The sequence below is a fragment of the Dermochelys coriacea genome, chromosome 9 (genome assembly GCF_009764565.3).
Source record: "Dermochelys coriacea isolate rDerCor1 chromosome 9, rDerCor1.pri.v4, whole genome shotgun sequence".
NCBI classification, from domain to species: domain Eukaryota; kingdom Metazoa; phylum Chordata; order Testudines; family Dermochelyidae; genus Dermochelys; species Dermochelys coriacea.
In genome coordinates this window covers 78,062,818-78,077,381 of record NC_050076.1, presented here as the reverse complement: position 1 = coordinate 78,077,381, position 14,564 = coordinate 78,062,818, and the positions used below count along the sequence as shown (strand labels likewise).

The window sequence follows — 14,564 nt, the reverse complement described above, 5'->3', positions numbered from 1 at the left end:
AAAACAAGTAATTTTTTTTCCAGTTTATTCACGCTGTGTATTTGCCAGTGCTTTACGTAGTAATATGCACTGTAAGTCCCATGCACCAACATCACTTATGAAGTGATCTGGGGGAGCTAAAAATACATTTCCCCTCCAGGTCTTGCAAGAGTGTCTTCTGCTGTAACAGCATAAGCAAACTGAAACTAAAAGAGGCATTAGGCAAGTGTGTGCACAGACACAATGGGAAGGGGGACCTGAGCATGCAGGATGAGGGGTTCTCAAGGCTTGCTCAGAAAAACTTTTTTATGCATCCCTGAGTAGCTGAAAAAAAAAAAAAAAAGACGGTTACTCACCTTTGTAACTGTTGTTCTTCAAGATGTGTTGCTCATATCCATTCCAATTAGGTGTGCGCGTGCCGTGTGCATGGCCGTCTGAGGATTTTTACCCTAGCAACACCCGTTGGGTCAGCTGTGGAGCCCCCTGGAGTGGCGCCTTCATGGCACTAGATATATACCCCAGCCGACCCAGCGCTCCCTCAGTTCCTTCTTGCCGGCTACTCCAACAGAGGGGAAGGAGGGCAGGTTTGGAATGGATATAAGCAACACATCTCAAAGAATAGTTACAAAGGTAAGTAACCGTCTTTTCTTCTTTGAGCGCTTGCTCATATCGATTCCAATTAGGTGACTCTCAAGCCTTACCTAGACGGTGGGGTCGGAGTGAAGTACCGTGGATTGTAGGATTGTCTACCAAATGCCGCATCATCTCTGACTTGTCAGACAATGGCATAGTGAAAGGTAAAAGTATGTACTGAAGGCTAAATAGCGGCTCTGCAGATCTCCTGGATTGGGACCTGGGCCAGGAAAGCCGCCGATGAGGCCTGGGCCCTTGTAGAGGTGAGCGGTGGGGCTGGAACAATGGCCAGATCATAGCAAGCACGGATACAGGAAGTGATCCAAGAGGAGATCTGCTGGGATGAGACTGGGAGGCCCTTCATCCATTCCACCACAGCGACGAAGAGCTGGGTCATTTTCCTGAACAGCTTTGTATGCTCAGTGTAGAAGGCCAGAGCCCTACAAACATCTAGGGAGTGTAGCAATTGTTCCCGATAAGTAGCGTGCGTAAAAGCCAGGAGGAAAATGTCCTGTTTGATATGAAACGTCAATACCACCTTGGGAAGAAAGGCTGGGTCAGGTCGTAGCTGCACTGTGTCCTTATGGAAGATCATGTATGGTGGTTCTGAGGTAAGAGCGCTAAGCTTGGATACACGCCTTGCTGACGTGATAGCGATGAGGAAAACCATTTTCCAAGAGAGGTATAGGAGGGAACAGGTGGCCAGTGGCTCAAATGGGGCCCCGATAAGCCTGGAGAGGACCAGGTTCAGGTCCCATGTGGGGACTGGCTGTCGTACCTGTGGGTACAGACAGTCCAGACCCTTAAGGAACCTACTGACCATGGGGTTGGCAAAGATAGATCAGCCATTTGCTCCTGGGCGGAAAGCCGAAATGGCCACCAGGTGAACCCTGATGGATGATATCATCAGGCCCTGCTGTTTCAGGCTCAGGAGATAGTCCAAAATGAGAGGCACGGACGCCCGGGGGGAGGGAGGGCGTGCTGCGGTGAGTGCACCAGCATGAGAATTGCTTCCATTTAGCCATATATGTGGCCTGAGTGGAAGGTTTCCTGCTTCCCAACAAAACCTGCTGTACTAAACGAGAACAGAGTAGCTCAGAGTGGCTCAGCCATGCAGCATCCATCCCGTGAGGTTGAAGGATCGTAGGTCGGGGTGACAGAGGCTGCCGTGATTCTGAGTGAATAAATCTGGAAAAAAAGAGGCAGGTGAACTGGGGCGTCCACCGAGATCTCCAACAGCATGGTGTACCAATGCTGTCTGGGCCACGCTGGGGCAATCAGAATCAGTCTTGATCTGTCCCTGCGCACCTTGAGCAGGACCTTGTGTACAAGGGAAAACAGCGGGAAGGCATAAAACAACCTGCTTGTCCACGGGAGTAGGAAGGTGTCTGAGAAAGTCTGGGGAGCGGCCCCGGAGGGAGCAAAATGCCGGGCATTTCTGGTTGTTGCATAGGGCAAACAGGTCGATCTGGGGAAACCCCCACTTTAGGAAGACTGAGTGGATGACATCGGGATGGAGCGACCACTCTTAGGATTGGAAGGACCTGCTGAGGTGGTCCACCAACGTGTTCTGGATCCCTGGGAGAAACGACGCCACCAGCTGAATGGAGTGGGCTATGCAGAATTCCCAGTCAAATGGCCTCTTCACAGAGAGGGGAGGAACGAGCCCCCCCTTGCTTGTTGATATAGAACATGGCTGTGGTGTTGTCTGTGAGGACCGCCATGCAACGACCATGCAACCTCTCCCGGAGGGCTTGGCACGCAAGACGCACCACCATCAGCTCCCGAACGTTGATATGGAGAAAGAGATTGGATGGGGCCCATAGACCTTGCATCTGGATGTCCCCGAAGTGGGTGCCCCATCCAGGGGCTGACGCATCTGTGACGAGGGACAAGGAAGGCTGAGGGGTCTGGAAGGGTACTCCTCCACATACTTCCCTTGGGTCTAGCCACCACTGGAGGGAGGCCAGGTCCCCCTCCGGAACAGTGACCACCAGGTTCAGGCCGTCTCGACCTGGGCGGTAGGTAGACTGATGCCATCCAGGCTTGAAGAGGGCGGAGCCAGTCTGGTCAAGTATGTGCAGGAAGCCATGTGTCCTAGAAGACTCAAGCACATTCTTGCCGTCGAAGTTGGGAAGCTTTGAAGGCTCCTGATGAGGCCTGACAAGGCTTGGAAGTGAGCATCCAGAAGGAGGACTCGAGCCCGCATGGAGTCTAGGACCACCCCGATAAATTCTATCCTCTGGGTCGGCTCTAGCATTGACTTCACCACATCAAGCAGGAGGCCTAACCGTTGAAACGTGTCTGATGAATTGAAGGTGAGCCTGCACCTGCTCTTTGGTGAGGCCTCGGATGAGCCAGTTGCCGAGATACAGGTATACCTGTATCTGTCGTCGATGAAGGAAAGCTGCCACTATCGCCATAAATTTAGTGAACACCCGGGGGGCCTTGGAGAGGCCGAAGGGAAGGACAGTGAACTGATAATGTTCGTGGTTGACAACAAAATGGAAGAAGCATCTGTGAGCCGGATGAATCGCAATGTGGAAATACTTGTCCTTCATGTTGAGGGCGGTGTATCAGTTTCCAGGATCCAGGGAAGATATAATTGTGCGCAAGGAGCGTCCCTTCAGAAGTTTTGTTTGGGACCTGCCGAGGGCTTGGAAGGACCTTGGGCCTGGCCGGATTGGTGGTTGGAGGATTTTCTCCTGCTACTGTGCCCGTCTCCTGTGGAAGTCCTGCCTTGGCTGAGGAGGAGGGTAGGAGCGTTGAGGCTGCGGTTTAAATGGTTTCCGCAGGGTAGATGGTGTGTGCATCCCCAGCGAATGTATTATGGCCCTAAAGTCTTTGAAGCCCCGAGTCTGTCTTGTCTGAGAACAGGCCCTCTCCATCAAAGGGAAGATCCTGCAAAGTTCGCTGAAGCTCTGGTGGTAAGGCTGAAGCTTGCAGCCAAGAAATGCGCCTCATTGCTATCCCTGAAGAGAAGGTCAGAGCGGCAGAGTCCATGGTATCCAATGTGGCCTGTAAAGCGGTTCGTGCAACCATTTTGCCCTCCTCTACCAGAGCCCCAAACTCTTCTCTAGACTCTAGAGGAACCAGTTCCTTGAAGTTCATCATGGAGTTCCAAGAATTAAAATTGTATCGGCTCAGGAGAGCCTGCTGGTTTGCAATCCGGAGCTGGAGCCCCCCGAGGAGTAGACCTTGCGCCCAAATAAATCGAGGCGCTTGGCCTCTTTCAATTTAGGTGTCGGGGCTTGCTGACCAAGATGCTCCTTCTCATTCACTGAGGCCACCACCAGTGAACAGGGCTGTGGGTGAGTGTAGAGATAATCATATCCTTTGGAGGGAACGAAACACTTCTGCTCCACCCCCCTTACCACTTCCTCTGCTTGCAGGTTCATGTTCTACGCCACCCTGCGCAAGAGTTCCTTGGTGGGCGCAGAGGTCTATCGGGGGTGGGCCCAATATAGCAGTCCCCGCCACAGTCTCATCGGGCAAAGATGAGGATGCCACCACAAGAGGGATAGGATCATCCGGGGCCTCTTGCTGAGCTGTGTCCCGCTGCTCTGGTCCCGCGATGTCAGTGTTTGGGCCGGGAGCTGGAGTTGGAGGAAGAGGAGCTGGCGCCTGTAAGGAAAACGCCACCATCTCCATGCCTCCAGGAGCAGGACGGCTGGAAGAAGCCTCAGGCACTCGCGGCTCGGACAGGGCCACCATAGGGAACACCCTGGGCCTGGTGGTATGCCCAGGGTGTCCAAAAGGGCTACTGGGTGGACCCTTGAGCAGGCCCCTGTTCTTGCGCTTGCCACCTATCTGCTCCGAGTCCAGGCGGCCATGATCCGAGTGATGGCAGTCTGAGAAGCATGACCCTGCCTCAGACCCTGATGAGTGAGAGGCGGAAAGTGATGGCCACAGTGGTGCTGAGTGAGTCTGCGGCTGAATCACGTCGATGAGACAAAGTTGATCGGTACTGCAAAGCTGGAGATTGGTGCCAAAATGGAGAGGAACGGTGCCGTGACGCTGGGGAGTGGTGTCTGGACCTAGATCGGTGCCGGGACCTGGACCGACACCTGGATATGGACCTGGACCTGGGTCTCAACGATGATGACAGGCGTTGGGACCGGCATCTACTCCTGGATGGCGACCGGAGTGGTGTCGAGACCGGTGCCAGGAGTCGGAGTGGTGCCGCGAGTACGACAGCCGCCACGATGGAGAGTGGTGCCGGGACTGGGAATGGTGCCAAGGCTCAACTGACAGTACCAGCGGGTGAATAAGAGTTGGCATGCCCCTAGATGGTGCCACGCCGACAGGTGGCGGTGCCTTGGTCTGTTGAGGGGATGCTGATCAATCAAGGCAATCAGATCCCTTGACGCCGCAAAGGTACCTGGTGTAGATGGCAACTGGACCTCAACCATGCTGTGAGTTGGGGAGTCCAGACACACCGGACTAAAACAGCTCCATCCTCAGTGCTGGAGTCAACAGTGCTGAGGCAGTCACCTGTGTCCCCAGACACACTGCTGCGGAACAAGGTTCTGGATCCGGAAAGGGTGGTGCCTGCTGAGGTGGGTCAGCCTTTCCTGCTTCTGGTGCCACTTCTGACCAGGTGAGTGAGAGCAGTGCCGGACTGAAGATGTTGGTTGTAGTGCCGGGGAACCTTGGTGCCGTGGCTCTCTATCAGAGTCTGACCGCGGTACCATTCCTGTAGCTGAAGCCGGGGTGCTGCGTACCAAAGCGGTTGGCACCAGGTCTTGCCATGCCGCTGGAGGCTGAGGACTAAGAGTTGCCTCCATAAGGAGCTGTTTCAAACGAAAGTCCTGCTCCTCCCTAGTCTGGGGACGAAAGCTCTTGCAAAACCTGCACTTCTCCGCCTTGTGAGATGCCTGAAGTGTCTGGGGGAAAGAGTCGAGGGGGTCACCCGTTGGCATGGGCTTGGAGCAGAATCTGCAGGGCTTAAAGCCCGGAGCTTTGGGCATGAGCCCAATCAAGTACGGTGAGCAGGGGAAACCCCCTTCCCCCCCACCAATACAAACTACTACATTATAACTAAAACTACAACTATTAATCTATAGCAATAACAACAACAAACTATAAACAAACTGTAGAGTGAACACTAGGGAGAGTGGAGAGTAGCAAAGCCAAGCTCTACAGTTCCAACGACCATCATGGGTGGTAAGAAGGAACTGAGGGGGCATTGGGTCGGCTGGGGTATAAATCCAGCGCCATGAAGTTGCCGCTCCAAGGCGCTCCACAGCCGACCCACCGAGTGTTGCTAGGGTAAAAATTCTCCGATGGCTGAGCACACAGCACGCGCCCACCTAATTGGAATCAATATGAGCAAGCACTCAAAGAACCAAACCTCCTCCTTTTAAAAATGCCTTTGAAAAATGTTTCCAGACATGCTATTCAAAGAAAAATTGATTTTTGAAATTAGTCAGTTTGAAAATAAAAATTAAAAAAAATTATGTTCATTTGAATAGCTTTGGTGTTACTTCAAATATTGTAGGCAGTTCTAATCTCCACAGTTTAGGAAGAACACAGAAAAGTGCAAGACAGAAGGCCTAAAAGAGGAAAAAAAGAAAGCAAAAGGAGGAGTAAAGACTCCTACTACTTTCTTACCAAGCAGTCTTACACAAATCACTAGCATTTTGTCTCAGTTTACACTTTAGCAAAAAGAATAAAATATTTAACTATTATACTGAAGTGTTAAGAGGATAAATGTTGATAAAGAGAAAGACTTTGAAATCCTTTGAGAGGTACTATAAAAGTGCATAAGACATAACCTGAGGAAAGATCTAGGGAGAATTTACATTGGCCAGGAAAAGAGAAAAAAAAAAAACATGAGGATGAGAGGATGACATCACAGACTGATATAAAAGAAGAAAGTATGGGAGTCAGAAGTCTCATTTATCTTCACTATCAAGTTTAAACATTTATCAAGTTTAAATATAGTGCTGCAAACAATGTGCTTCAGCTATATTTCAGAGGGATCCCCTCAAGGAATAGCAGAGCATGCTTATCAAGTCTTTTGACTCTGTCATCTAGTGCCTATTGTGATTGTTTACATCACCTGGACATCTATTACCACCTAGAACTACGACTAAAGCAGACTCATGGCATGGGGACAAATAGGCCAACTAAAAGATAACCTCCTCCTAACAATTGACAGATTCCATATCTCCATCATTCTACACAGTTGCAGCTTTTGTTAGTCAGTCAGTCACAAGGTACTACTGACCTGCTTACATCACTTAGCTGAACTAGACAATTGCAATTCAATTGCTTTGATAATTCCTTTCCAGAACCGAAGAACTGATGGGAAACTACTTGCTCCCTAAAGCCCTCACTAGTGTAATCCCAGAGGGATCTATCTTGTCCTACATAGAGCTCTTGGAGAGGTGGTAAGCAACATGGATTTCATTGGCAACAATACATTGATGACATCCAGCTGTATATAGTTCCATACAGGTGCCAATATTGGACACCCCAATGCTTACAAGAGATAAGAATTTGGATGGCTCAAATGAAACCTGGGCAAGACCAAAATCATGTTGGCTGGGAGAGGCAAAAGTTGTGAAAACCAAGCTGGAACACTGACCTCCCCTCCCCTCCGTTCCGTTCCCCCCCCCCGCATTAAATCAGTTATGTAACACCTTGGGGTCCTATCAGGCTAATCATTAATCCTGGATGACAATATAGCAATAGTATAAAGAAATGCCTTCTTCTCCACCTTTAATTTATGAGAGGAATAGATGAAGTTTCCTACAAGAATCTGGTCGTGAACCATTCATTCACAATTTCCTAGAAACAGAAAATCAATCTACTATATCTTGGTCTAAAGGTTTAATCAATGCAGACATACAATCGAAAGCATACGACTCTTCTACCTATAACCATTGCTAGCTCCCAAGTCACTTGCATTATCAGTGTAAGATTTTGTTTCTGATTTTTCAAAGCCATCCAAGTAGGTCAACCCATGACCCAGGGCAGCTCTGGGATAATGCAGTTAAACAGGTAATGTCCTGAGTTTTGTTATCTAGTCTGGAGGTGATGCATAAATTAGGTCTCACAGTTAGTGTTTTGTTTGAGGGAGTCTGGCAATGGAATGAGCTCCAAAAGGAGATTCAATTAATTTAAAACCAGACTACCAATTTTTGAACATGCTGCAAAATTCTTCTTTTTAATAAAACTTTTTCACATATCTGGAGAGCTTTAATACTTAAACATACAAACAAAAATCCACATTCTCCAAATAGAACTTGCTAGAATCTGGGAAGGGCAAAGAACAGATTTCTCTATGATTTAGATCAGGGGTGGGCAAACTACGGCCTGGGGGCCGCATCTGTCCCTCTAGATGTTTTAATCCAATCCTTGAGCTTCCGCCAGGGAGCAGGGTCGGGGGCTTGCTCTGCTCCATGCAGCTCCTGGAACCAGCTGCATGTCCCCCCTCTGGCTCCTATGCTGCACACTGTCTCTGCAGCTCCCATTGGCTGGGAACTGCAGGGGCGGCGCCTGTGGAGGGGGCAGCGCACAGAGTTGCCTGACCGCCATGCTGCTGCTTCTGGGAGCTGCTTGAGATAAGCACTGCCCGAAGCATGCATCCCTGACCTCCTCCCATACCCCAACCCCAGCCCTGATCCCCCTCCTGCTCTTGAACCCCTCCGTCTCAGCACAGAGCACCCTCCTGCACCCCCAACCCTTCATCCCCAGCCCCATTTCAGAGCTTTCACCCCCAGCTGGATCCCTCACCCCCTCCTACACCGCAACCCCCAATTTTGTAAGCATTCATGGACCACCAATTTCCATACCCAGATGTGGCCCTGATTTAGATTATGGACCTGAATTACTTGTGCTGGGATTAGATACTACAGTGAGAAGTGCCATAGAAAACTAAGATTTTTCACATGTCAACACAGATCCCAAACAGTCAGATTATAACTACTTTGGTAGTGACTGACTTGGGAGTAAATCAAATCTGTGAGCTAAAGGGTGAAAGGCTCTGTATTCCACTACGTATATCCATGATCATACAACTGGAATGTCTGGAAGCAACTATTGATCTTACTGAATAGTGGCAGCACTTGTGGAATATGACTATCAAACTCATCAATCAGACTGGTACTGAAAGAATTCTCTGCAACTTACATTAGGTTTTCCTACTGTCAATAAAAGACAAATATTGCTAAGGTTTTCAAAGCCATCAAAGGGAACTGGTCAGGCAATCCCCATTTGTACTGGAATTGGATACCCAAGTCAATAGGCATTTTTGAAAATCTCAGCCTTTGTGCACAAATCAGACACCTGATATACTAGATCTGTCTTGTGAAGGAAACCATGATTTCTACAGTCAAACAGCTTTAGAAATTGTCTTTTATTTTTTATTAGGGATGTGATAAGCAGCAACTTCTGATGCAAAAGCACAAAAAACTGTAAATTAATTCTTACCTGAGATACATAACCAGGAGGCACAAATATTGGAGGCACAGAACCATTTGGTGACACCATAGGAACATGTGCCGGACCTGAAAAGGAAAAAAAGTTTAAGATTTAGAAGTGTAAGCACTTTTTACCACAATGGGTATTCCAAATTTTATACAGTCAGAAATCTTCCCACCCCTCCCCACTTTTATTTGATGGCCTAAAGGTAAGCACTCATTCATTTAAAAAAACGTGGCTAAGTTACTTAGGCTACCAATCCATATTTATCCAACCATCTTTAGACAACTGAATTTAAAAACTGGACTTAAAAGTTAGGAAAATGGTAAGCAAATCTTACTGTGTATTTTTTCCATTAAAAAGCCCCAAAAATATTTAAGTGTTCAACAGCAGATATAAAGTCACTGCTGTTCGCAGGAGTGATTTGCGTTCACTCAAAACAGTACATGGAATACAATTTTAATGTCTCACTAAAGCGTTTGGAAACTTTTCTGTCATACTGCCCCATATAAATACTCCACTTGTATGTATACTACTTGGGTTTATTAAAAACACACCTGTGGATAGGAAATCATCATAACCGCTTTATGCTCTCACATACTAGATATTACTTAAATATCTGTATAGGATAATGCTGGTTTTCTTATCTTTTTGATGAGTAGAATTAAAATATGCAGTAACATTACTTATTATTCTGGCTGTCTGCACTTGTAAAAAACAGTAACCATTTTTGCTAAGAGAATACAACAATTATTTTCAGAAAGCTGATCTTGGAAGTATTGTGCTATATAATATAATCATATGAAGCACATTTTTAAACCAATGTTTAAATCTGCAGACTTGCCATTTGCTACTATGGAACAAGCTCTCCGTAACTACATGGATATTAGTATTTACTCCTGAATAGCAACAGACTACAAATACCACAGTGTTAGAACATAAAAATGGCCATACTATGTCAGACCAAAGGTCCATCCAGCCCAGTATCCTGTCTGCCGACAGCGGCCAATGCCAGGTGCCCCAGAGGGAGTGAACTTAACAGGTGATCTCTCTCCTACCATCCATCTCCACCCTCTGACAAACAGAGGCTATGGACACAATTCCTTACCCAGAGATTGCACAGAGATTTTGCCATACAATACCTATTAAAGTAATTTGGAGTTAGGTAGCTAAAACCCTCAGTAAACTGAAGCATTAAAATCCTGACACAATCATTACAAGTCAATAGTGTTATCTAATTAAGACAAGATTCAAATTAACCTGCACTATATTTTATAAATAACCAGTGAAGTTTGTTAAGCTGTAATACATCCAAGATATTTAATTCTCTTCAAGCTTAACATTTATCTTCCAATGGATTCCTATTCATACTTACAGTACAGACTGAACAGACTCATTCACTGTATGACTGAAAACATGTAAACATACCTATGTCTATGTAGTGGAAGCCTTATGGCAGTTTTATGAAGAATCTTAATTTTTTTTTTTCCTGTTTAACACATTTGATTGAACTCAGTGGAATTTTCTTTTACCTTGGATACACTGGACATGTCCATCTTCCGTTCTAATTGTGAAAGTTTCTCCTGGGTTTACCTGCACAAGTATAACCTGAAAACAAAACACACAGTAATTTCAATAAACGTCATTTAAAATATTTTAGAGATTTTAAAAAAAAAATTCCTTTCCAGTCTCGTCTTACAAAATTTCTTATAGACGCAAATAGGGCAAGTTTAGAAATACTGATAACGTGGACTGAATTCCCAACAGTCTCAATAAATTATATAGTTATCCTTTATTCTGAAACATTCAAAATTGTTCCGATAATATCTACCAGTCATTTCCTCCCTAGTTACAGATGAAACGTAAGATATACTTTACTTTTCTTTGTCAACTTTGTTTTCCATGCCATCTCCCTTTTTTTACTTAAATACCACCACCACATGATCTAAGAAAAAAATACTTTATGCAAAGTCAATACATTTTGCTTTACAGTCTTCTCTATGACACCGCTTCAACAATCTCAGAATTAGATTGACAAGATCGGGTATCTAGAGAGAGTATTTATAAAAGATGTTTTACCCAGGAGGATATTTTACTCAAGAGTTTCCACACTGAAAACAGGTTAAAATATATAGTTTGACGATGAGTTCTCCAAAGATCAATTAATTTTTCTTCATAAAATTATTTCTGAACTTGGTCATTAATATTTTCCATGCCTTCTCTTTTTGAGGACAAGCAGCCTATAATTTTCCTAAACTCATTCAACCTACTTAAAATTTTGCTTTATAATCAAATAGATATAATGTATTGACTGTTGTATCTGACTGTTTGAAATAGATAAAGCCTCTGGTTATAGTCTGTCAGTCTTATTTCTGAAGACAAAACCCTTGTGCATTATATTTTATATTGAAAATATGTTTACAATCCATTATTTGTACCTCTGTACAGCAAAACAATTAAACATTAAAAATTGCCTTAAGCTTTAAGTTAATTCTCAGTTTTTACAATTGTGTGTTTTGCTCTATGGCTTGTAATAGCTTCTCTTTGGAGGAGCTGCAGCAGAAGGGATGAGGATAGCAAGTTACATACTCAAACAGTGGCAACATGACAATTGTTTATTAAAACCTTTTGATCAGCTGTGCAGGGACAGGAACTGTTGGCAAGTTAACATTACCACAGCTGTAAAGTAAATACGGATAAATACAGACCCTCCAATTCACACAAAAAGGTTTCTATGTTATTCCCAAAACAAAACTCTGGAAGCCTTATTCACTAATTTCCTTGCTTTTGACACAAGCTTATTTAATCAATATTAAGTAAAGTCTTAAAGGATAAGACAAACACATTTAACCAGGGATTAACAAACAAGATTTTAGTCAGTTCAAAATGGATATGTGCCAGATTTTTGCCTACCTGTGCTGCTAAGTGTCAAGATCAAAGTTGTTCCAATTAACAGCCCAACAGAATACACACAAAATTTTAAGTGCCTGGCTTGTTTGCATGCAGAAGCTACTCAATTTAAAACCTGAGGGAGCTCACTGAGGATAACTTGTCTTGTTTTCTACTTTGTGTTTACCTTTTACACCCTACTGTTAAGGTTAACAACGTTAGAACTATTAGGAAATGGTTCGAAAATGGGACAGAAAATATCATAATGCCACCATATAAATCCTTGGTATGCCCACAGCTTGAATACTGTGTCCGGTTCGGGTTGCCTCATCTCAAGAAGGATATAGCAGACCTGGAAAAGGTTCAGAGAAGGGCAGTAAAGATGATCAAGGTTATGGAAAGGCTTCCATATGAGGAGAGTTAGCGCTGTTCAGTTTAGAAAAGAGGTAACTAAAGGGGAGAAAAACTGATCGATGTCTATAAATCATGAATTATGTGGATAAAGTGACTAGAAAATTGTTATTTATCCTTTTCCACAACACAAAAATCAGAGGTCACCTGATGAAGTTAATAGGCAGAAGGTTTAATACGAAGAGGAAGCACCTTTTCATACAATGCACAATTAACCTGTGGAATGCTCTGCCGTGGGATGTTATGATGGCCAAAAGTATAACTGGATTAAAAAAAAGGAACGAGCTAAGTTCATTGTGGATTGGTCCATCTTAAGTCCATGAATATTAGCCAAATGATCATAGATGCAACCCCGTATCTCCGAGTGCCAGAAGCAGATCAATCCAACTGCCCTGTTCTGTACACTCCTCCTGAAGCTCTGATAGTATCCACTGTCAGACTGCATAAGGGGCTCGATGGACAGTTGGTCTGACTCAATATTGTAGTTATATTATGTAATACAGGAAAACCTCACTACATTAAAAAACTAAAGCATATTTACTTTGTATATTGGTGTTTTTTCTATGGACATTTAATCTTTGCCTCCTTTAAAGAATGAAGGAAAGTAAAAAGGCTTCAGGGATTATTTACTGCTGATGTTAGTCAAGAATTAAAAAACAAAACACCACCACACAGATTTAACTAATGTTTACTTTGAACAATGAGCTATAATTTGCCTTAAAATAAATGGTATCACATCCAACTAATCTTATATTCTTGATACCCTGCCAATTCATCCAGGAACCAGAATGGCTGGGGGACAATTTAAACCATGTATGAAAGTTTTGCCTGTGGTTCAACATACATCTCAAACTACATTTTCAGTTGGTTATAGGAGCAGAGTATACATAGTATAACCACAAGAGAATGCTAGGTTTACAACAGCTAAAGCCACAGGGATCCTAAAAACTGTCTATATTAAATGGTTCAAATAGTTAAATCCTCAATGTCTGCCATGAGGCTTATTAGGAAGGCAGAAAAGCCACAGCAGAATGTATTAGAGCGTTCTCCCAGCTGCATACCTCTCACACTGTGCAGTAACCCACCTTGAACCTCTCATTACTTAAAAGGCACACATGGATTTACAGACTCTTGCCGTGCAACATAAGAAAGATTATTAGCATTTGATTTTTTTTTTTTAAAGGCTTTTGGATAATATTAGTGTTTATTTTTAAACTTTTATTTTTATCCATTTAAATTTTTCAGTTTACACAAAATTATGGGTTTTAGGCATTTTTTTTCCCTATTTTATTGATGCACATTTCCACAGTTATGGGAAACTGTGAGGGAGCAAGCAATGGGGAGACTGAAGATAATTTCAAAGATTCAAAAAGTTAAACCTTTATAACCGTTTGCAGCCATTACAAAAAAAAGTCTGCATCACAAGTCAATATGCTTAAATCAAACTCTCATAAGTTCAAGCGGATTTCTTACTTTGTCTAATTGTAAATTTAGATATTCATCTATGCAAGTATTTTTTCATTGGTTTGAGAGTGTATGAAAATCATCAACATTTACCAATTAAAACCTAATCCTTCCAAGCCTAAACATAAGGTAAGCAGATGCTGGTGCAGATTGTCTCGAGGTACTGGACTGGCCTGTCCAACGATGTGATCTACTTCTCTGGTTGAGTGTTTTTATTTGGCGATGGTGGTTTTGAGTGTGTTATGATGTATATCCCAGACTCTCTCCTTGGAGCACACTATGTGGTCTCTGAATGCCTGGCTGTAGAGATCAGATTTCTTGGTGTGGTGAGTGGATCTATGATGGTAGGTATGGTGATCAGTGGGTTTCTTATATAGAGTTGTCTGTAGGGTTCTATTGTTGAAGCTGATCGTGGTGTCCAGGAAGACGATGCTAGTGTGGGAATGTTCCAGAGAGAGTTTAATGGATGGATAGTGGTTGCTGAAGCTGTGGTGGAAATCTATGAGGGAGCTGAAGTTGTCTGTCCAGAGGATGAAAACATCATCAACGTATCTGAGCTACAGCATTGGTTTTATGATCCATTACAGAAAGTAATTTGGAGATTTAATTTTTAATTATAACAAGTATTGTTTTGATTAGCTAAATATTAATGTTTTAAACAATTTCAGCTATGGCCTGTTCAGATGTAAGGGGGTGGGGGTAATCGTTCCTACACTATGGCTAGTCTCATATGCACAACAGGTTGTGCTGTTGAAGTG

At 44.2% G+C, this 14,564-nt stretch overlaps 1 protein-coding gene across 9 annotated transcripts in view; it reads right to left on the bottom strand.

Moving 5' to 3' along the window:
* The window catches only part of LOC119861011 (fibronectin type-III domain-containing protein 3A-like), an 87,505-nt gene that overhangs the window by 42,698 nt on the left and 30,243 nt on the right, over positions 1–14,564 (bottom strand). For all 9 annotated transcript variants that reach the window (XM_038415340.2, XM_038415343.2, XM_043492682.1 and 6 more), the window contains 2 exons: positions 10,575–10,650; positions 9,052–9,128 (listed from right to left, as the gene is read on the bottom strand). In XM_038415340.2, the coding sequence (XP_038271268.1) occupies positions 9,052–9,128; positions 10,575–10,650 (153 nt within the window). The remainder of the gene's footprint in view (positions 1–9,051; positions 9,129–10,574; positions 10,651–14,564) is intronic.